Source organism: Podarcis tiliguerta, assembly GCF_965153285.1.
Source record: "Podarcis tiliguerta genome assembly, chromosome: 1".
Lineage (NCBI taxonomy): Eukaryota > Metazoa > Chordata > Lepidosauria > Squamata > Lacertidae > Podarcis > Podarcis tiliguerta.
The window spans coordinates 20341372-20365436 of NC_139534.1; the positions used below are offsets into that span (position 1 = coordinate 20341372).

Here is a 24065-nt window from a genome sequence, read left to right on the forward strand (position 1 = left end):
CGAGACGTACTCCGCGACTTCCCCCCTCATCTTGGGCCACCAGAAATCTCTGGCAACGAGTTCCGCCGTCTTCTCCTTGCCGAAGTGCCCGGCGGTTGGCGCGTCGTGCAACTGCTGCAGTACTTTCGCGCGGAGCTCATCTCCCGGTACATAGAGTGCTCCTCTGCGGATGAGCAATCCGTCCCTTATTTGGAACTCGTCGTTTTTCACCGTGCCCTTGCGCACCTCCTCCATCTTGGCTAGAGCGAAGGAGTCCTCCTGCAGTGCTCGACGGACCGCTTCCAGGTCCACGGTTGCGGAAGCGCACGCCCACGCTTTCTGGGCGAAAATGTGCTTGGCCGCTGCTGGCGCCGCTTCTTCGAGGTATTGCGGCTTTCTGGACAGTGCATCTGCCATGATGTTGTTGTCGCCTGGGATGTATTCTATCCTGAAGTCGAAATCCGCAAAGAACTCCGCCCATCTGATGTGCCGCTGGTTCAGGAACCTTGCCGTGCGCCAGTACTCCAAGTTCTTATGATCCGTGCGAACCTGCACAGTGTGTTTGGCCCCGATGAGGAAGTGCCGCCACGCCTTGAATGCTGCATGAATGGCCAGCAACTCCCTGTCCCAGATGGTGTAGTTCTGCTCTGACTTGCTGAGCTTCCTAGAGTAGAAGGCACACGGTCTCCAGTCCCCATGCGGGTCCTCCTGCAACAGTACGGCGCCCACGGCTCTGTCTGAGGCGTCCGTCTCAACCCTCAGCGGTTTGCTGGGATTCACATGCAGTAGCTGCCCTTCGGACGAGAAGAGACGCTTGAGGTTCTGGAAGGACTGCTCCGCTTGCTCCGTCCAGATGAACTTCTTCTTCTTGGAGCTGAGCGTGTCGGTAATGGCCGCTGTCTGCATCGCGAACCCCTTGATGAATTTGCGGTAAAAGTTGGCGAACCCCACAAACCGCTGGACCTCCTTCCGATTGCGCGGGCTCTTCCAATCCAACACCGCGCGAACCTTGGCGCTGTCCATGGCGAGCCCCTTGTCCGACAGCTTGTAGCCCAGGAAATCCACCTCCTTCCTGTCGAACTGGCACTTCTCCAGCTTTGCGTACAGCCGATGCTCCTGCAGTCGCTGCAGAACCTCCTTGACGTCCCCCTCGTGGGTCTCCTCAGATTCTGAGAATATCAGGATGTCGTCCAAGAAGCAGACGCATTTCTTGTAGAGAAGACCCGCCAGGACGTGATGCATGAACGCTTGAAAACAGTGGGCGCCATTTTGTAAACCGAAGGGCATAACTCTATATTCATATGTGCCCAGGGGCGTGAACATGGCAGTCTTCCACTCGTCCCCCTCCCGTATGCGGATCAGGTTGTACGCCCCTCTCAGATCCAACTTTGTAAAAACGCGTCCTTTCCTCACCGTTGCAAGCAGGTCATCTATTTTGGGCATTGGAAAGGCTGTGGGCTTGGTCTTTGAATTTAAGAGCCTGAAATCCACTACAAGTCTTTTTTGGGGCGTGTCCTTTTTCTTCACAAAGAATACAGGACTGCCCCCCGCTGCTTTCGACTCCCGGATGAAACCGCGCTTTAAGTTGAGGTCTATGAACTCCTTGAGCTCCTGCAGCTCGTCTTCAGACATGGAATACAGTTTCCCGGCTGGCAGCGTCGCCCCTGGCAGGAGGTCAATCTGGCAGTCATAGGGCCTGTGGGGAGGCAGCTTGTCTGCTTCCTTCTCGCAGAAAACCTCCAAAAACGCTGCGTACTTGCGTGGCACTGCTTGCAGCGTGCTCAATTGTAGCTGCGTGTCTTCCCCTCCTTCTTCTTGGCTACGAAGAATGCAATGTTCCGCGCAATAGGAGGAACCGAAGGTCAATTGGCGTTGGTACCACGCCAATGCTGGACTGTGCCTGTGCAGCCAACTCATGCCCAAGACTACCGGCGTGCCTGACAGTTTGGTGACGTTGAAGCTGATGACCTCTTGGTGATTTCCAATCCGCATCACCATTGGTTGCGTTTGTTGCACCACTTGCCCCCCTAGCAAGTCCCTGCCATCCACTGTGACAACCTTCAGGGGCAGTGTGGCTGGCAGCAGTGGTATATTGTGCTGCTGAATAAAATCCAGTCCTATAAAGTCGGCGTTGCTGCCGGAGTCAATGGTGATCGGCACTTCCAGAGTGCTTCCGTTGGGCAGTTGGAGAGACGCTGTAAGCTGCACCACTGGTTTGGGTGGGAGGGGGTCTGTGGGCTGCAAAATCCCTGGGGATTGTCTCATTGATTTGTCTGGCTGGACCCCAGTACCTCTTCCTCCAGCCAGACTCTGTCGTTTCCCTGCTGCGTTGCTTCTGTCACTGTTGCTGATGCTGCAGTGTGCTTGTGGAGCCTCTGGGGACACTCTTTCGCCATGTGTTGAGCACTGTCGCAGATGTAGCACTTCCTGTTCCCTCTAGGAGGCTTCGTCTTGACTGCTCCCGGCGTCAGGGCTCTGGTAGCTGACTGAGCCCTGGCACCTCCGAGCTCCATCGGTTCCTCTCCCCCTCCCTGCGAGGGCGTGGACTGCGCACGCGCTGCTTCTTTGGGATAGAAGGGAGGTGCTCTGGCTGGTGCCCTTCCCCAACGTCCTTCTTCTCTGTTGCAAGGACGTTCCTCCAGATGCACCCCGATCTCCAGAGCCCTCTGGACCACTTCCTGAGTGCTCCTTGGCCTCTCCCCCCTTCCAATCTCGGCTTTTACTTCTGTATTCAAGCCCTCCCAAAAGAGATCTCTCACTGGCGCAGAAGCTTTGTCCCATCCCAGTGCATGAACCAGTGCGAAGAAACGCGTATGGTACTGACGCACGCTGGCTTTGCCTTGCTTAAGTCCATGTATGTCTCTCCTGGCAATATCAACGTCTATCTTTGATAAAAAACACGAGTCCATAGCTTTAATGAAAGCCTTCGCGTCTTGGAGCGCCGGATCATTGTCCCTCCATAAATTTCTCAGCCACGTTTTGGCTTCACCATGCAAATGGGATAGGATAAACCCCACTTTCTCTCTTTCATCTCTAAAGTCTTTGTCAAGCAGATCCAGCGCAAACAACAGGTCTGCTCTAAAGTTGGGGTACTGCTGTAAACTCCCGTCAAAATGGGATACAAGGCTGCCTCCCCTCTTTCCCAATCCAATGCCCTCTGCTTTGGATCCAGGTGGCCCCTGTTTGGAAATCACGTCCAATCTTACTTGGAGATCCCGGTAGGCGCTACTCATTTCCTCCTCTCTTTTTCTGGATGCAATTACCTCCGTGCTGAGTCGTGTCACAGCTTCTTGCAGGGCGGATATCTGCTCTTCCGTCGTCATCTTGCCTGAGTTCTGTGAGCTCTTGAAGCACCCCTCCTCTGCCCTCGCTGCGTCAACTCACGTGGCGAGGTTCTGGGTGCCAAAACTTTAAGAATGGGGATAGAGCTTACTGTCAGAGCTGGCTCCGGGTCCCAGCTCACCAAGGACCAACGCTAGCCGGTAGTACAGTATCAAAGTCTTTATTGAAGAATAGTCTCCATTTACAAATCTCAGCGTCCCAGCTCTACGTCTGAGCTTTAGACCGGCGAAGCTCTATCTGGATCTCCGCCCCCTGTGCACCAGCTTAAAACTCTAATCTTACTCCACCTCCTCCTTCTCTCTCTCTTCCTCTGGGTCTTACTACCCCCCGGGGTCTCTTCCCTCCTGGACTCTTCTGACGCAGAGCTGGACCCCTCTGACTCCTCCCCCTCTCTTCGGCGTGCTTTAGGACCTGGCTCTCTACCCGGGCTGCCCACCTTGCCGCCCTCCTGTACATTTGAACTTGGCGCGCGCGCGCGTTTAACTTTCCTGATGACCGTTTCCTCGCTCCCTGACGAGGGTGTGGCCACCCCTGCTTCACGCTCTCCCTCTGCCTGCGCGCTCCCTGATCCCGATGCCTTGGACTCCTCCCCCCTACTGCACTCTGGGGGGGAAGCTGGTCCGGATTTCCAGCTGTTACTCTCTGAGTCCCCTCTGGCCCCTTCTTCCCGAGGTGTCCCCCTTGCCCTGACCATGGGGGCCCCTTTCTGTGAATCCTCCGAGTCACTGGAGAGACTCAGAGACCTCGGACTACTGTCGCCGCTGACATTTCCTTCCGACTCCTCCCCCTCGCTCTCCGTTTCTTCCCTCTCCTGTGACTCTGCTCCTGAACCCCTGACACTTACGTATCTGTATCCAGGGAAAAGTAGTCATAGAGTTTTACTATCCTTGGATGATCAAGTTCTTTGTGTATTCTATACTCTCTGCAGGCGTGCCTAGAAGACAAAGGTAAAATAATCACGACCACCAGAACAGCTTTAATTTGTTACAAAGACCCCAAAAAAGTGTTTTCTTGAAACGCTTACTTATGGTAGTTTTCCTTTTTCTCATCTCTCCAGCTTTTGTTAAGCTGGTGTATCTTCACAGCAGCGTATCTTTGCTCATAGAGATCAAAAGCCTGCAAGGAAGGTTGGGGGGGGGAGTAGTAGAAAGAGATTTTGTAAAATACGAGTCACAGAGAACTGTATTTATTAACATTTCAATATAGCTTGAGAGGGCAATACATCATATCTGGCCCAATACTAGAAAAAAACCTTGAATTTTTAATTGACTGTTTTCTCAGAAGCTTTTCAGAAGCCAACATACTATTGTTAATGGTCTCAGAAGAGTCAGATAATTTGTCTGGCATCTTTCTAATTTTTGCTTATTTCAACAACCAGGACACTGTACATAATCTGCCTTTGGGGCCAAATAAACTGCCCTCCCTATCACTCCTACACATTGAGAGATGGCCTGGTTACTTGCTCTTAAACTATCTCCTAGTCTGAACATTCACTTCAAATAGAGTGATCAGTACTCGTGCATTTACTAATTCAAAATACTAAAAAGCAGTTGTCATAATGAATAAATACGGCTTATTATTAGTTGGCCCACAAGCTTTTCCTTGATCGTTCCCAGATCAAATACTCAAAGCAGGTAAGCATTATTTAAAATTTACAGACTTGTAACCTCCCACAGTCTATGAGAAGGCAACAAAGGCAGAACATGAATGCAACAGTCCTCTTCTGCTTTTGCTCTAAAGCAACTGGTATTCACAGGCAGCCTGGAAAAAGTGTACAGGGATAGCTTTATTCTCCTTGAATTTGTATAATCCCCTTTTAGTCACCACATCTTGTCTTGGCAGATTGCATAGTTTAAGTATCCACCATGAAGTAGTATTTCCTTTTGTCTGTTCGGTGCCTCCCGTCATTCAGCTTCACTGGATAATGCTTGGTCCTCCTCTATCTTTATGAAAGAGCATGCATAAAATCCTAAAGACCTCAAATATTTTCCTGACACAACCTTTTCAAAGCCCCAACCATTGTAACCACTCCTCACAGGACAGTTGCCCCAGTGCCCTGACCATTCTGGTCACCCCTTTTCTGACTGATTCAGACTGCAGAGGAACACACACTATAATACAGTGGTACCTCGGGTTAAGTACTTAATTCGTTCCGGAGGTCCATTCTTAACCTGAAACTGTTCTTAACCTGAAGAACCACTTTAGCTAATGGAGCTTCCTGCTGCTGCTGCACAATTTCTGTTCTCATCCTGAAGCAAAGTTCTTAACCTGAGGTAATATTTCTGGGTTAGTGGAGTCTGTAACCCGAAGTGTATGTAACCCGAGGTACCACTGTAGCCTGATTCACGTGATAGGGTAGGTAAACCAAACTATAGTTTACCAGGATTGCGGGTTCCTGGGGAGGCCCTCACAGTCATTTTGCTCTTCCTCCTGCACTGTGGTAAGCCAAGCCAAGGTTTGGCTTAGTGCGTCATCCAAGCTGGTTAAGCTCTCTCCTCGCCAACGGCAAGCTATAGACAAGATCTGGTTTACTGCAATGTGCAGACCAAGGGCACCAGCTGCCTTCACACGTGTTCTTAGCATGATGGGAACATGTTTCAGCAAGCTGAGCGCTCCTTCACAACCATCTCAGCACAACTGTAAGGGGTCACCAAGCTTCAGTTTCAAACAACCTGCAGTTTAGCATGTCGCTCAAACTCTAAACTGTGGTTAATCTTAACTATGTTTCGTTGAAACTAACCTCCCTCGTAACACTAAACCATGGAAAATCTAAGCCGTTCAAACGAGGCCCATATTTCTGAAGAAAAATTACACACAGTTTTCAAATGTATGTACAGATCACTTAAAGCAGGCACGTCCAACAGGTAGATCATGATTTACCGGTAGATCACTGGACGTTTGTGGTAGATCACCGGCTCCCCACCCCCCAAAGAAGCTGGAGAACTTGGGCTCCCCTAAAAAGTTAAACATTTTTGACCTTCTCCCTAAAACTCTAAACTGTGGTTAATCTTAACTATGTTTCGTTGAAACTAGCCTCCCTTGTAACACTAAACCATGGGAACTCTAAACGAGGCCCATATTTCTGAAGAAAAATTCCACAGAGTTTTTAAATGTATGTACAGATCACTTAAAAAAAAAGCAGGTACCAGCTTAGAAAAGGCATTCTGCCTTCTCTATGCTTATTCCAATACAGTGGTACCTCAGGTTAAGTACTTAATTTGTTCCGGAGGTCCGTTCTTAACCTGAAACTGTTCTTAACCTGAAGCACCACTTTAGCTAATGGGGCCTCCTGCTGCTGCCGCACCGCCGGAGCACGATTTCTGTTCTCATACTGAAGCAAAGTTCTTAACCTGAGGTACTATTTTTGGTTTAGTGTTGTCTGTAACCCGAAGTGTATGTAACCCGAGGTACCACTGTACAGCTCTTTGCAACCAAAGCTTGAGCTGAAAGGTTTGGGTATTCTCTGGACACAGATTGACTTTTATATTTTTCTATCCTGCTACCAGTTTTAGTTGTTCAGGAAAACCTGGAGAGGTTATTTTTATACTTTTAAGTTGATATAGTTTTGTTGTTTAAAATGTTTTTCAGTGAATTGGTTCTAGAGAGGGTCACCTATATCGGTAGGCATACGTTTAAAAAATAATTAAATATTACCAGCAAAGAAGAGGACATTACCTTATATACTTCACTAAATCCACCTCGACCAAGTAAATGAAGTAACAAATATCGCTCGTTTAACGTAGGATGATCCTTGAACCTTATTATTAAAAAAAAGAAGGAAGAACATTGGTCAATGGGAAAGGCAAGTACTTAATTTTAATACTAATTATTTTTGTGTATACAAAAAAAGTAAAAAACTGAAGTGCAGTGTTTCATTCTTATAGTTCTGGATCATAGCAGTACTGATTCAACTTAAAATACATTCGTTGTTGTTGTTGTTGTTATAAGTGTACTGCTTGTATAAAAACAAAAACAAGTTTTGCAGAGTTGAGGCACGGATATCTGTGTGTAATTTATTCCAGAGTGAAGTGGAGAAGAGTAAGTATGCAAGATTAAAATCTAGTGTCTTACTGAGAATTATCTTCATTGTTTATTCTTTTGAGCTCTCGTATGTGAAGATTTCTAACTCTTTCCAGACGTTCAAGTTCTGCTTGTATTTCAGCTTCTTCCTGCAAATCAAAACAAATAATTTATGAAATCTCAAGGTTTGTTAGTTTGTTTACTTTTTATCCCTCTCTCAGCTGATAACCAGGGAATTGTTTGTTTCAGGATCTCAACATTTGAAAGAGAAATTGAAAGACATACACCTAATTTCAAGCCTCTAGTTGATGTATTCCATTTTTTTCTTGCAACAATGGGGATAGTACCCAAACAAACAGTTTCATAACTGAACAAGTTCAAAAACCTTTGTGCCTGCCTGGTCATGTAGAGGCAAATGATATGTATAAATATGTATGTGGAGACAGGTGATGTGTATAAAAGATAAGCAGAAAATTAGGCTACAAAACCATTTTCATATTTGAGAATTTATCAAATTGGCTCTTCAATAAGAAAAACCTCCTTTAAGCCAATGTATCTGGTAAAAGGTAAAGGTAAAGGTAAAGGGGCCCCTGACCATTTGTCGACTCTGGGGTTGCGGCGCTCATCGCGCTTTATTGGCCGAGGGAGCCGGTGTACAGCTTATGGGTCATGGAGCCAACAGGACTAAGCCGCTTCTGGCGAACCACAGCAGCACACGGAAACGCTGTTTACCTTCCTGCCGGAGCAGTACCTATTTATCTACTTGCACTTTGATGTGCTTTTGAACTGCTAGGTTGGCAGGAGCAGGGACCGAGCAATGGAAGCTCACCCCATTGCAGGGATTCAAACCGCCGACCTTCTGATCGGCAAGTCCTAGGCTCTGTGGTTTAACCCACAGCGCCACTCACATCCCTAATGTATCTGGTAGAGGACATTAAATCAGTTTAGAGACTGACCATAAGGTATACACACACACACAAAATTTGAACAAGTTATTTACATTTAAAAATAGAAGTTTGAATTTAAAGAAATATTTTACTTTTAAAAATCAATCTTTATCTACTCTCTTGTGGGATAGCATTTTTCTTAGAGTTGAAAGAGCAACAAAACAGATGGCAGTGTTTTTCCTGAAGAATGGTCTTCTGCGTAATACCTTCCTTAGCAAACTACAAGCTTCCACTGTCCAAAAAGGAGCAGTACTCTTAAAAAAGGTCAATCAAGCTGATCTTATTAACTGAACAATAAGTTTACCACTGCTAATTTTTAAGAAGTACAAGTACTGAGTATACAGTGTAGTGGTGTGTCCCAAAAATGCAGATTACTGACTTTATAATATTAACTGACACATTCTTATAGCCACTGTTAATATTACCAACGTGTAACTTATGTATACCTTCCTCTTGTCATTCAAAATGACAGCATGGAATTTAGATTAAAAACTAGACATTTAACAGAAATGCTATTCTTCATGGTATAATGCAAGACACAAAATACTGAAAATTTCACAAGCGATGCAAAGTCACCATACACCTTTCAGTTTAAAAGTGACATACGACTTTTGACTATCTGAGCAGCTCTAGATAGTATTTTAAAGCATGCTCCTGCTACAGGCATGGTTCTTTCAATCTTAAACAGCTTACTTGGATCATATCTATAACCAATGGGGTAGGGTCTATGGTTACAGTACCGTGTGATCAGAAAAAAGATCCAATTTAAACATACCTTTTTGAGATGTCCTAATCTAAGCTTGAAAATTTCTTCTTGCTCATGGTATTCTGCTAGTGTTAGCCTGCAGGAATTACCATAGATAACAAACCATTTTAATCCAAAGTTGCACACAAAAAGTCACAGTACATGTTACTAAAAGTTGAATGGGAAAAAACGTATTTTATTTCCAATTCATAACACAGAAAGCCAATTCCTCCAGCATCTTGTAGAATCCGCTACATTCTGAATGACCAGAAGCTTAATGTGGAACAAAATGTTCTGATACCAAAACCTACCTAAAAGATACAGGGAGGTATCAAAGAACAGTGTAATTCCCGTAACTCCTCTTTGGTGTTTGAATCAAACGCAGCTGATATTGCAGTATGTGCTAAATGCTATTGGTCGACAAGGCATCTTATATTAGGATGACAAAGAGATATTAGGCATTTGGAATAATGTGGGAGTGCACATTTAGAATAAAGTGCAAAGTCATGTTGCATTTATAGGAATGAGCAACAGATTACACGGTGATGTTCTTAAATAGAAAGGGTACTTGATGCCAGAAGAGTCTGAATTATTGACGTCCTAGATTCAGCAAGTACCAGTCTGGGACCCAAGCTTTAGTATTCATTGGAACACCTACATATCTTACACCACTTTGCCGACTCTAAACCAAAATAAGCATCATATACAAAAATCAGTTCCCCCCCTTGTCATAACTAAAATACAGAGGGCAGGCTTTGGAAATGGCCCTATAGAGCTCTGTGGGATAAAACAAGCAAGCTGCAATTGACAACACTTTGGGAAGACACACATCGTTGGAACACCCCCCAAGCCACAACACCAGGGCCACTACAAGCAGGGAGAAAAATTTAGCTTTCCAACTTTCTGAATGACTACAAACAGGTGGTTGTGGCACCATCATGACAAATACTCAATACATAATTAGAAAAGAAGTACGAACTTACAATTGTGGTAAATTGGGTCTAACAAACGGATCGTTTTCTGCTCCATTGACAGCTTTGTTTTTCCTCTGCTTAGGTTCTGAATTGGCAGAGGGCGCCTGAGAATTATTTGTAGCAGGAGGTTTTCGCTTTGCCAGAAGTTTTCTTTGCCTCTCTATATCTTCCCTTTGTTGATTTACCCACTCCTGTTGCCTGCAAACCCAAAGCATTGTTTTAAGATGATTTTCAGACTTGATTTTTTATTTTTTTTAAAAGGAACACGTTTTAACTCTTGTGGATTTAAGCTGATTCCCTAAAGCAGGAGTGGAGAACCTCTAGTCTGCGGGCCAAATTTGACCTGGCACAGGCCACAGGCCCCCAAATATTCTCCACATCTCCATTATAGTGGTACCCTGGTTCAGTGGCGTAGCGTGGGTTGTCAGCACCCGGGGCAAGGCAAGTAATTTGCGCCCCCCCCCCGCTGCACTGTCCCTCCCCCAGATAGTCCCTCACTCTCTCTCCGCACCGCACCGCACGCCTGGCACCCTCCCCTCCACAGTGGGCGGCGACCCAGCGGCTCGGATCGGATTCGCACAGCCAGCACTGCAGTGAGAGAGTGAGTGAGCCAGGTAGGGGCAGAGAGCTGCGAGCGCCCCCCCCCCAGATGTTGCGCCCGGCCCCCCCTGCACCCCCCACGCTACGCCACTGCCCTGGTTTACAACCATAATCTGTTCCGCAGGTCCGGTTGTAAACCAAAACAGGTTATAACCCAAGGCACGCTTTCGCCAATGGGGCCTCCAAAAAAAGGGGGGGTTGTAATCCCAAAAAAAGGGTGTGGGTTGTAATCCAAAAAAAAGGGACATGCACTTCTGGGTTTGACGTGGTTGTAATCCAAAACGGTTGCAAACCAAGGTACCACTGTATAGGCCATGTTTTCTTCATTCAAATAACTGAATTACAAGACGAATAGTTCCAGAAGCTTGGTTAAAAAAAGACACATGTAAGATGTAGAATCCAACATGCAAAGTAATCAGGGTTCTCTGACATGCGTGCCAACTTGAAGAGACATCCCAAGCCATCTTCTTAACTATGGCTTAGTAACATTACAACAGAGGGACTACACATGACATCCTTCTATTCAAACCATGAAATTAAAACACAAGAATTCTACTTTTCTTCACTCTGATTCTACCTATACACCTTCTCAGTCATTTCCTTCTCTGCCAAGTCTCTGCTAAACTATGTTACTGAGGCGACTATTTTACCAGCAACCACAGGCTCTCCCTCTCCTAGTCCCTATTTTATGCTAGTGGAAGTGCAGTCAAGTCAACTAGGTTCTCATTTACTTGTTGCTGCTCCTTTATGGTAAACAAGCACACCAATAGCTCAAAGTACTTCATATATTGTAGATGCATGGGTCAAGCTGAGAGTCATTAATCTACATGTTCTAAAAGTCTGCTTTGTTTTCAAGACTCACTGAGAAACTCATGCAAACCTACCCATGTGTTTGCTTTCAAAATCACCAAATGTAAGAAATTCAACAGACAACTGATCAAGTCAATTCTCTACTGTATTCTGGGATTTCCTCCCCCCCCCCCCTTCTTTTTTTAAAAAGCCTGAATACCATGATGTGTGTAAAAAGTAATCCCAAAGCCGGCAGTTTTACATAAAAACACCCACTCCTTGGAGCTAGTAATTACGAACAATTTAAAAACACAATATTGACTAACTTCACAAGATTCTGAAATGCGAAGCCATCTGTCCACTGTTCGGTAAAGGATGCGCCGTGTCGAACAGTCGTAAAATGCCCAAGGCGTAATCTGTCTTGCATACTCTTCTCTCTGCTTGCCAGCTTTTCTTGTGTGCTCTAAGGAAATCAAAAATATCACCAGTTAAGTTTAGAGCCCTTCCTTCTCAGCAACGGATTTTTGCCACAAGAAATGCAACACTGACGCTTATTTTGTTGCGCAAGGATCCAAGATACCTTCCTTCAAGGCTTCCATTTTGTGAGGGTATTGCATTTTCCTCAGCAAGGGGGGGGGGGAGAGCGAGAAGCAGCTCACCACCCACCCAGTGAGCACATCAGCTGAGATTGCTAACGCCAAGCAGAATGCAGTTGCTTGCGTATCTTTGCGAGTGCCTTACTGGTTTGTGCTTGTGGTATCAAGCAAGGCAAATACGAGAGCGCTGAAAGCTGAAACCTTCTGCATTCTTTATTAAAGGCTCCTCCTGTTCCTGAAAAAAAAGACGGTATTCTGGACAGGTTTGCTCCTCTCAAAGGAGGCGAGGAAAGAGTGCTATTTCCACTTTGCATCAGAAGAGGGGGAAAACCTCTTCCAGTTTTCTAAATAGTTCCCAATTAAGCCTATTTTATAATGACTCTCCCTCATACCAGCTTGGAATTTGATCCCAGGACCCAGGGATCTATTTCTGTGTTTAAATACAGCACCATCAGGGTAGTAGTTCTTCTACCTCTTCTTACATATGACCACAACAACCTCCTCTTGTCCGTTAATTCATCTCCTCATTTCATCCTGGAGGGAAGAACTACCTATGAGACAAATCCATACATCTGCCCCCACCTTACACAGTGCCTCTCTCTTGCTGTGTGGGAATCAACCCAGAGAAGCAGTTTCCTGCCCTGCTACAGTAAGAAGGGGACACAGGTATCTGAGCCACCTTACTGCTGACTGGATCGGGTTTTTACTGAAATGACACAAACGGCAGCTCATGCCATTGCAGTTTAACCTGATTTACAGGATTAGGATGACAAAGTATTCTTCACTGCGGATACTGAACAAAAATATATATTTAAAAATCCAACTTACTTTTTCAATCAAAAGCTTCTTGCTCATCGAAATGCATTTGTTTAATCTTTCTTTGTATTTTTCAAGTAGCTTTTGTTGTTCGTCTATTTGTCGTCGTAGGTCACAATTAGCCTAAGAATCAAATGAAATTGTATTTGTAACCAGTGGGGCCCTGCGATAAAATGCTGCAAGGCCAAAAGCTTCTGGAATAGGGTCTCAGCTGTCCTATTCCATCCCCCATCTCCATTTCTCATTTATTCTCCATCCATTCCACACACACACACACACACACACACACACACAGAGCATTCCAGGCTCAGTCCTCATTGGCCTGTTTTGGAGTTCTCCGCAGCATAGGTTGGGTGACACACTTGTGTCCAAATCCCAGCTATATTAAAATATTTCACTTTCCCATTCATATCTTTGGGCAACTCTCCTTTCCATTTCTGATTAAAATAGCTTTCAAGTGTGAACCAGGAAGTGAGCTAATGAGGTGGTACATTCTAACTTCCTTAAAATCTCTCTGTGCGTCTTCTTTCCTCCTCCTTTTCCAGCTACTCAGTTCCCCTCCCAACCTAATCATCTTCCACCCACCTTGCTAAGTCAGATCTATACCACCGAATTCTTAGGGCCTTTTCCTAAAGATTTTTTGAGTATGAACAAATCACAAATACAGGAAATGAGGAGTGCCAATTATAAATTGTATACATATAGACCCAAATCCGTGCCTTCTCTTTCTCCGGGTATTAAAAATATGGTATCAGTCCACCCCCCCCACCCCCAAAAAAAGATTCCTAGAGTTTGGGGGATACAGTATTATAAGTACGTTGGCAAGAATACATTTATAGGTCTTTCTGATAGCTTAAGTCAAATGCAATACAAGTAATTTGCCATTTTATATGCGGTGTAAGTAACCCTATATTTCTCTCTTAATCTTACCGTTATCGTACTTACCCTGAGCAAATCGTCTATACGACCTTCCTTCTTTTCCAGGTCTTGGTTTTTATTACTTTCAAGTGCAGTTAATTTCAACATTGTGAGATCAGTCTACATTAAAGAAAAGAAATAGTAGGGAAGTGGAAAGCAAATATTTATCAAATTCCATCTAAGTTCCATCAGAATGCAGCCTTTTAATTTACCACTAACTTATTCAGCTTAGGCAAAATAGCAAATACTGTCAGAAGCCTGAAGAGCGGCAGCTCTAAATTCTTCCCTTTCTTAGAAGAAGGAAACGAGCAATATGCCGTTTGTATAATCCAGATTGTGCTGAACTGGGTGGATACATGACTCAAGAGAAGAGGCAGCACCGGTCACAGTCATGCCAGGTTGCACAAATGGCTATGCCACCTTTATGTGAAAACCATAGCGAGGAGCACCTCACCTGGCACACACTTCCGCTGCTTCACAAGCATTCCGGACCTAAGGGAATCTGTTAAATTGCAACACAGAGAGTCAATGTGGTGCCCACCAGGTGTTCTGAACTACAACTCCCTGTCGGAATGCAGAAGGCTGGGAGGCCAGCTGGCAAGCCCCAGTTGGACTGTCTCCTTCTAGTCTTCCTGCTTTGAAGACCATTGGCAGCTGCTCCGACGTAAATCAGTGACCTGGGCTTTAAAGCCAGGGCACACTATCAGCACAGTGAACTGTGCACACAGAATAGGCGTGAGGCTTGTAGAAGCATACCACAACTACAGATTTATTAATCATAAATCAGGACAAAGAAACATGTCGTCTCTCTCGTCGTCTCAGAGAGTACAGGGAAAAAGCAAAAGCTATACACAACGGAAGTTCCCAGCAAGCTGTGCTGGAATGTAAACAGACATGTGACACGCAACAATTCCACACGTCTGCTCCTTAAGGTGGAATGGAAATGTCAACACCCCCATGTTCCCTGCCTATTGCTCTTGCTGACTGGGGTTGGTTGATGGGGGCTAGAGTTCAAAACCTAGAGGGCACCAGGTCAGCCAACTCTGTACAATTGGACTACAGTTCAGTGGTAGAACACATACTTTGGAGGAGCTAGAAACCGAACCCTTCCACAGGCAGAGACGGCTGTGAAATAATCCCAACTAAAAGCCTCGACAGCTGCTGCTTGCTAGTCAGTGTGGACAACACAACTAAATGGAGAAATTGTCTGAATCAGCACAGCGCAGCTTACATTCCTGTGAAGTTTTAGTTTGTTATTTTTATGTGGTTCGTGCTATGGTCTAAACCACTGAGCCTAGGGCTTGCCGACCAGAAGGTTGGCAGTTCGAATCCCCGCAACGGGGTGAGCTCCTGTTGCTCTGTCCCAGCTCCATGCGCTGCTCTGGTTTCGCCAGAAGCAGCTTAGTCATGTTGGCTACATGACCCAGAAGCTGTCTGCGGACAAACGCCGGCTCCCTAGGCCTATAGAGCAAGATAAGCGCACAACCCCAGAGTCGTCCACGACTCGACCTAACAGTCAGGGGTATCTTTAGCTTTACTTTACACAGCCTTGATAAAAGTTACCTGCACCCTGCTTTTCCATTTTAATCTTGTTATTATGTATTTTGTGGTTTTTACCTTGTATTTTTACGTAGTGAACTGCCCTAAGACCTACGAAGGGCGGTATAAATTTTTTAATAATAATAACTCTTGTTGATGTTTTCATTTCCATCTATCAGAATCTCGAGACCTTAAATCCCAAAGCATCCATCCTGAAATTGTACTCCATATATATATTTTTGTAATCTCCCTAGGAACATCACGTGTTGTTATGCTGGGAATGGGAGTAAAATATAGAGACGAAGAATGGCTTGCTTCTATTTACTCTCAATCTTTCACTGTAACAAACACTTCAAGTTTAGCTTTAACTACGCGCCACCTTTTCTAAGTTACAAATCAGAACTAATGTGTATGCGTGTAGAATAATGAAACAGAATGGCTTCATGTATTTTTAGCATTAAGCATAGAATTACAATCCAGAGTGCTCACCTGAGTAATTTTAAATGACAACTGCTTTGGTTGTGAAACAGGGTGGTCCCCAAAAGATAACGCAGTAGGAGAAGGACTATTCTGTCGAACCTAAATGTGCACGGATAAAATATAAGATTTACATGTAACTGTAAAGCAGAAATAAGAACGAAGTAAATTGCTAAAATAAGGGAAACTGCCTGGTCAGACATTGTCCTTTTTCACCCTCCCCACACCTGAAATGCTTGGAATCCACGGTAGCCAGACCATGAATAAAAACCAGTCATTTATTTCTTCTACTAAAAGGAGTAAGTACCTGCAATTGGAATACACATGACTCTTCATTCTCCAGTACTAAAAGCTACACTATTCAGATCTCAGAGGACAGAAACTTCCTCATGGTACATGAGAATATCGTCTGCAGGGAATGTTACGAAGTCACCATTTGCCTCTGCCACCAATGTCAGAACTGTCCCCAATTTATTTATTTTATAATGAACGGGGGGGAAATCATTTCATGCACCTTCAGAGAAAATACCATTTCAAACGGTCTCTAAGGGGGTAGTAAGACTATCATATAAGGCAACTGCATGGATACAGCAACATAAATTGGTCTCTGAGAGACAGCACAGAACCAAGGGACCTCTCTGTATCTTACACCTCACCCCTTTTGCATTGGACAGGTTCAGATCCTCAGGTAGTACCAATTTATTTTTCAATAGACTTGAGACTTGTGTTTGTAAATGTGCTAATTCTTAATGGAAACATTTTTGTCCTGTATCACTATCCAAATTCTAGCAACCGGTTACTTGTCTCAGCAACTGCAGACTTTCCAGACAATAGGGAGGAGGCAATTAGGGGAACCACTGGTGGCTTTTGCTGCATCTTCTAATACTTCTAATATTATTTCAAAGACACTCACTACAAATTACAACTTTGGAAATTAACAGCTCTTCTAAAAAAAATAAAAATGCTTGGAGACACTTTGCTGGTAAAGCTGTTTTAACAGGTAACAGCGCATCAACTACTAGATTGTAGCTGAGACAGGGTATGTGGAAAAATATATTTCACCCCACAAATGATCAGGGAATATTCTTCCTTTAGATGGTAATGGCTGGTTAGAATTTCTATACATCTGGGGAAACCTGGACATGTCCTCTTTTGGGGAGCCAACACGCACATCCGGGTGAATTTTTGCATTTTAAAGGAAATGTCTGCTCTGCATGCCGCAGTCGTGACCAACCTGAGCTGAGGCTGTCCTCTTTTTTGCTCTTCAAGATACAGCAACCCTATTTGAACGCTTTGTTTCTGAAGCAACACTACACAAAAACACCAGCCTCCCTAACTGCTGCATCAGAAAGGGAACAGTTAAGCAATGGCAGACCTTACCTAGAGGTTTCTAAGAAATAATTTAATAGAATAGTCCAAGGACAAGCATGAATTGCTTCTCCCTACTATTTTGTGGGAACACAGCAGAAGGTGGCTCTCTCCCACCCCTGACGCAGACGCCTAGGAGAAGTATGGGGAAGAAAATTGCTCATGGCAGCGCTGTGTCTTTGCGTGGAAAGACGTGCCCCAGACACAAACCAAAATCCATTGGGGGGTGGGGGGAAGTGTCTTGAAATGTTTGGGAAAAGAGGACTGACAATCTTCCAAATATGCATAACTGAAACCCCTCTCAATTATCTTTTAGTAAAAAAGGAATTAGGAGGAAACACTCTATTTTAAAGAAAAAGCCAACCTGTATGGGGGGGGGGGGTTGTTTCTGTAAACTGAACATGCCTGTGGATTCTAGATAGTTACAAGAAGGAGCAAGAGGACGGGGAGAAGAGGAAAACATTTCTTTTGTAGCATTTCCACCTTCATGTAATTGTTTTAATTCAACGGGATTCCCAAGAGCTAGCTCTTTGCCTATAGCAGAATTGAGGGAGAAATACCAGGGGAGTAATCCAGACCCACTGAAGACACCATCGTTTCATTAGATTAAACGTGCAGAGGTATTTAACTGGAAGTGCTTCAATTTTCTCAGCTACTAGAAGATGAAGCCTGAAGCTTTTGTCAGTGCTGGAGTAGGACCGGGAACAGGGGGAGAAGGAAAATTCTCCTCAGTGAGATATAGTAACTTGAGATTTTAAAATGTCTCACATTTCTCTAACCGGGTACAACTGGATGTGCGAAATCTATTTTACCATTCTAGATTGGACCTTCACCTTTTTACAAGCTGCATTATCATTAACCCAGCTGACTACCTGCAGATCCCTCTCCGCATTAAAAAATTTAATAGGCAATATTTTTCAAAGGAGATAAGGAGGGGGGGAGTACTCTGGTTTCTCTTCAGATCGTATAAGGAGAGGGGCTGGAAATGTTCTGGCAATATTCTACCCCAGTGCTCAGCAAGACAGGGCTGCCATACGTCCAGAATTTCATGGACATAACTGGAATACGGTGTCTGGGCGGAAATCACTGAATTCCCCCCCCCCCCCCCGTTTTGCAATTTTGCCGGGGTGGGGGTGGGGGAGCTCAATAACTTTGGGCAAAACTAAGAAAAGCTCAACAACTTTTGTGTCCGGATTTTCACTTTTTGAAATACGGCAACCCGACAGTAAGAACCTGTTCCCACGTTCAATGCTCTTGCCAATTATTTCCAAAAAGTGCAAGCATAAGAACTGACAAATCATGAAAGTTTGACACTTTGAATAATTTTATTGGGCAACATTCAACTACATACAGGTATGTCTGCTCACACAATGGGACTTCTTTTTCCTCTCCTAGATGCTACACCTCCTGCACTCCACAAAAATCTGCTCCAGAGAGTTGAGGGATAAGTCCCATCATGCAAACAGAAATCCATTTCTCAATCACGTGAGCACCATTGGCTATCCCCCATTAAGGCCATTTAATAACTTCTAACATTACACTGTTATTTACGATCTGGCTCCCCATCCACCCCCAACATGTGGACCTGAAAAAGAAGTAACAGAACACTCCTATCACACTGCCCGGCAGAAAGACTCAACCGCTGGTTTCTACGCAAGCAAACTACCAATAGGGAGGCGAACAAAAAGTAACAATACAATAAAAGTGGTTGTTGGGTGTTTTTGCGTGTGTTCTAAGGCAGGGTTGGGGAAACGGTGGCTCTCCAGATCATGTTGCACTTCCAATTCCATCAGTCCTGGTCAAACGTTCCCTGTCTATCAAGCCACTGCCTCTGCAAGATTAGTTTTGACTATCATGAACATTTCTGAATCATAAGCTGATAATTATACAGAGTAAACTTACGGAAGAAGGGGCGGAATGTGAATTTTGAGGAGAGCGAATCGCAGGAGGCATTCCTCTTACTGGGCTAGACCCATTTCCACCTTGGTACTGGAAAAAAGTGAACAAGTCAATTATAGTCTAACAGAAATGTACAAAGCAAAATTCAGATTATGTAATCAAATGCAATACCCTTCAGATTGATTTGCGTGGGGTGTGTTGAGACAAACTGGTTTATCACAACAGCAATTCAACACTCAACAATTCTTCATTTTTATTTCTGTCTAAAAACTAATTGCCCATTAACTGATGCTTGAGCAAAACTTAGTATTACTGCCATTATAACTTTAGATTTAAGGCAAAGGCGTTCCTTTTTGTAGGAGCAATCTCCAGCTTGTACATTATTAAGTTTGTATGCCATCCATCCTCCTGAAAGAAGCCCAGGGCAGCAAACAAAGTAATAGAACAATACTATTAAAATAAAATGAATATATATTTAAAACATTTTAAAATATCAAGGGCCTCTAGAAACAGCTAACATAGAATACATACGCAATAGCTTGTTGAGAGACACTAACCTGGAAAAGCTACCCCAGCAAGCATGGCTTAGCAACAAGCACAAATGAGGGAGAAAGTCTTTGGTAATGCTTTTGCTTCCTAACTTGCTTAATTCAATATTTTGTGAAATTCTAAGTAAATTAAGTTGAAAGCAAAAAACTAAACTGTTGAAGAGGCATACAGTATTACAGTTAGGAAACCAGGGATTGTCAAATGTCACAGGAAAGGCATGCAAAATTTAACGGTAGAAAGGTTGTGCAATTCTTCCATAACTGAGAAATCTATTAAATAGTGCAGAATGACATCGAGACTCAATATGTAAATTCAGGAAGCTGCTGACAACTTATACACATGGTACTAAAACTGAGGATATTAGCAGCAGCCCGTTTTTCTACTGATGACACCTTTTGCTCATTTGTGCAAAAAAGCACATTGTAATAGAGTCACACTTCCTACTAGGTTCCATTAGTCTCCAGTTATGACTATATGTCTGAAGCTTTTTCACAAAAGCAACGATGTAAGAAAACTAGCAATAGCATGACTGGGTCACAAAATCCATATTCTTTTAGCTCTGTATAAATTTCCAATAGGCATATGCTGGGAGGTGAAAGGACAGCAACACTATCTGGAACTTCTAGATCAGGGGTAGGCAACCTAAGGCCCGGGGGCCGGATCCGGCCCAATCGCCTTCTCAATCCGGCCGCAGATGGTCCAGGAATCAGTGTGTTTTTACATGAGTAGAATGTGTCCTTATTTTAAATGCATATCTGAGTTATTTGTGGGGGATAGGAATTCGTTCAATTATTATTATTTTTCAAAATATAGTCCGGCCCACTACATGGTCTGAGGGACGGTGGACGGGCCCATGGCTGAAAAAGGTTGCTGACCCCTGTTCTAGCTGGAACTGTATGGTTTAAGTACAAAAAAAGTCAAAATGCACCCCGTTTTATTCAGTTTACCACAGTTTTAGAAGACCTGCACTAGGTTTAGTGACAACCATCTTCTCCCCATCAAGGTAAATCAACATATAGTTTGAGAGAGCATTCAAAAAGGGATTAAATAAATGTTTGTTACCTTATGCACTTTGGGATGAAGAAAAGAAAAAATGTTTATATACAAAATAAAAAATAAACAACCAAATACAATAGTTTATATCCCTCAGAAAAAGCTACATTTGATGTATGAAACAGAAACAGTGTAACTAGAATATAGTGAAATCATAAACTTACTTCAAAATAGTCACTAATTTTGTGCCCACGTGCACCAATGTTTTTCCCTAGAAAATAAAATCATCATCAAAAAGATTAGAGAGACAAAAAAGCATTATTTCTGCTGTGCAATACGAAGGCTGTAAGGTATTGTTTAATTTTAGCTTCTCACAGATTCTCGTTAGTTTGGTGAGTACTTTTGTTTCCTTACATTAATCTTTTAGGAATGTCTAAACAATCACTTTTTCAAAGACTATATGGACCAACCTTATTTCTCCAGATTTATAGTTAGTTACTACTGAAAAGTCCCATTGCTTTCAGCGGACTTATTCGTGACAATGTTTGCTGAATCTTGGATAATCAGGGCCATGATAGCCATGTAACTCCAACCAAGACCTAGTGAACTCAATAGAACTTACTTCTGAGCTGACATGTACAAGATCGCACTGGTAGCCACATTAGGTTTTTTTGCAGTAAACAAGGCCTTTTAAACACCTTATGGTTGCAGATTGATTGCGGCCTGAGGATTTGTAAGTAAGAGCCTACTTATCTGTGTTCTTATCCTAATTCCACAGGCTGAATAATTAATAGGACTGATTTAGTCAGCAAAAGACATTTGAGAAGTTGTATGACCATTGTAGTAACAAGGAAACACAGCAACTTATATCCATTTACCATTCTGAGCTGCTTGATCCTGATGGCTCAGCGCAAGACCTTAAAGACCAATCACCATAGTTTGAAAACAAATCTAGAAGATAAAGGTGCCCCAGATTCCAGAAAGATAAAAGTTTAAAGCTAAGAACATGTGCACTGGTGCCTTAACATCCCCTACCAAAAGTCGACTGAAATAAAGTGGCCATATGGCTCTTTGAACGCACACAAAACACTCTGATGCGTCTCCAAGGAATGGAAAAGACAGAGAGACAACTTTCTGAGCACTCTCTACATATAGATATGGTATAGATAACATCTTACACTTCGCAACAATGAACACAGAGGACAGCCTACATTAGTTTTTGCTGCTTTGTAAGTCAAGTATAGGATCATGAATTGTACTTGCAAGATGTTGTTGATACTGGCCTATGACATTTTGAGACAGCTTTCAAAGTCATTACGACCATTTCCCACGTACAGAAAAAAAGGACCGAGAATCTCTCTCACCCACACAGGCTTCTGCTTTAAAAAGTAGTGTTTCTTCCTTTTATCATGAAATGCTTTCTTCCCTCTCCAAAATATTCTTTAAAGCCATAAATTTGTCTAAAGTTATCACATGAAGAGTAATATGAGACCGTTCCAGAGCACTAGTCTCATGCCTATTTCCATAGAAAATTCATTACTGACGGCAATTTCCACTTGGCCATAGCTTGGAATGAAGTTTACAGAAAGCATTTTCCAAAATGTCTACCAGTCGTTCTATGGATTACTATTATTATTATTAGTATTATTATTATTATTACTACCATGAATTAGCAATTGTGGTGTGCACCCCAAAATAAGCATTGGAGCATCACCAATCATACACTCCATGAGAATGTTCTCTGTGAGATGGCAGCAAATTGTGTCTGGGTCCAAGCCACTGTAAAGTGCAAAATTATGCCAATAACATCTAGCAGAGCCTGTCTCCCTGATATCTTTTGGGAAGACGGACAAGATAGCAATCTAAGACACAACAGCAGCAGTCTAAAACATGTATAGGAAAGAACTAGGAGGTGTGGCTGTTTGTGTGTCAACTAGAACCCTCAAACGATTCTCACTTCTAAGGTGTGTCGTACAACAGCACATCTCTAATGAGTTTATGAAAGGAATGCCTATTTATCTAAACAATAAAACAAGATGGTCCTTCACTCCTCTTTATTTAACCAGCAGCTACCATTTCTTCCAATGAAAATAAAATAGGGCTCTGCAAAACCCATTCAGACAAGTTTGATAAAGTAACACATTAGTCACTAGACCTAGTGGAATAAGTCCTCCAACGAAACAGTCGCTTAAAGCTAATTTGTGGACTGCTCTTAAAATACATTTCTCTTCTATTTCAGATAGTAGGAACAATAAGCCATATACAAGTTTATTATACAATTTCTGTTTGGCAGCATTTCTGTGAAGCACCCACACAAACACACTTCAAAGCTTGTGCTATGGTTAAACAATGCAAAACTTCTGATATTTTTGAATTTAATTTAAAAGCATCAAATCTGCAAAGTTAAACAAGCAGCCATGTTTACTCTGCATGTGCATGTATCAATGTGTATTGAGCACATTGACTTTTGTACTCTGGACAAAAGTCTACAAAGATAAGAAAATGTAATTTAAAAATAGCATTTTCTCCAGGACCAAGCACACTCTCTGGGAGCATTTTAGAATGATGAGACAGGCATTCAAGAACTAATTACTGACAGCAATTGAATCAAATATAAGCAAATGAAGCAACCAGATATTATTTCTTGTTCCAAATCTTCATAGCAATACAGAGTGCTATTTATCAATTCCAATGCTAGTTTATTTTTAAAAATTCTAATAGACCACCTCAAATTTAAAACATTTTTCTATTACACTCTATTTGCTCTCGAGTGAACACATTTCCAAACTGAGATAGTATATTTATTGACATCCATAGAGAATCGTTGATCCTTCGAGTGTCTGTCAAAAGACAAAATAAAACTTGCAGCATGTCCCTTCCAGATTACTTTGAAGGAGCTTGAAAAGCCCTAAGACAAAATCAAGCGAAATTTGTTACTTTTATAAAACTATTTTTTAGAAAATGCTGTTTGCTTTGTTAACAATACAATATTATATGTATTATTACATAAGTGGATTCTTGGATTTTGTTAATTTTTCATTATCTTCTGAATGTGTGTAGAACAGCACAGTGTTTTTTGATCTATATTTTGTCATTTCAACAGGTTGTAAGCTGCTTCGAGATCAGTAATGTGGAAAAGTGACATACAGACTGAAAATGATATGAAATGAAAAGAGCAACAAGGAAGAATGCTGGTTTTTAAAACAACCATAAAGGATGACTGTTCAGCTGAAGACAGCATAACTACAAAATTGACTCCATCCTGTCTTTTCAAGAAGGAAACTAACTCCTAGGGCCGTATTTGTGTAAAGTGCTGCTAGAGACTACAATTTGGCAAGCAGAAAACCATAATTACACATAAGCCAAATTCAACTTTTAGTGGAATTTTTACTCGGTGCAGCTAGATGCCCGCTGACAATGAGAAGCAACGGTGTGACGTTCAAAAAGGGAGGACTTCTTTCCCAAGAAGTTGAAATGTTACTAGATGATTCAATTAAAAAAAAAAAAATCAGCT

At 43.0% G+C, this 24065-nt stretch overlaps 1 protein-coding gene across 6 annotated transcripts in view; it reads right to left on the reverse strand.

The window, feature by feature from the left end:
- TLK1 (tousled like kinase 1) overlaps positions 1-24065 on the reverse strand; it is a 71998-nt gene that overhangs the window by 11609 nt on the left and 36324 nt on the right. For all 6 annotated transcript variants that reach the window (XM_083408204.1, XM_083408207.1, XM_083408206.1 and 3 more), the window contains 12 exons: positions 20776-20822; positions 19013-19099; positions 15755-15844; positions 13754-13846; positions 12821-12931; positions 11723-11859; positions 10017-10205; positions 9064-9130; positions 7393-7490; positions 6997-7078; positions 4346-4437; positions 4166-4255 (listed from right to left, as the gene is read on the reverse strand). In XM_083408204.1, coding sequence (XP_083264330.1) covers positions 4166-4255; positions 4346-4437; positions 6997-7078; positions 7393-7490; positions 9064-9130; positions 10017-10205; positions 11723-11859; positions 12821-12931; positions 13754-13846; positions 15755-15844; positions 19013-19099; positions 20776-20822 — 1183 coding nt within the window. The remainder of the gene's footprint in view (positions 1-4165; positions 4256-4345; positions 4438-6996; positions 7079-7392; positions 7491-9063; positions 9131-10016; positions 10206-11722; positions 11860-12820; positions 12932-13753; positions 13847-15754; positions 15845-19012; positions 19100-20775; positions 20823-24065) is intronic.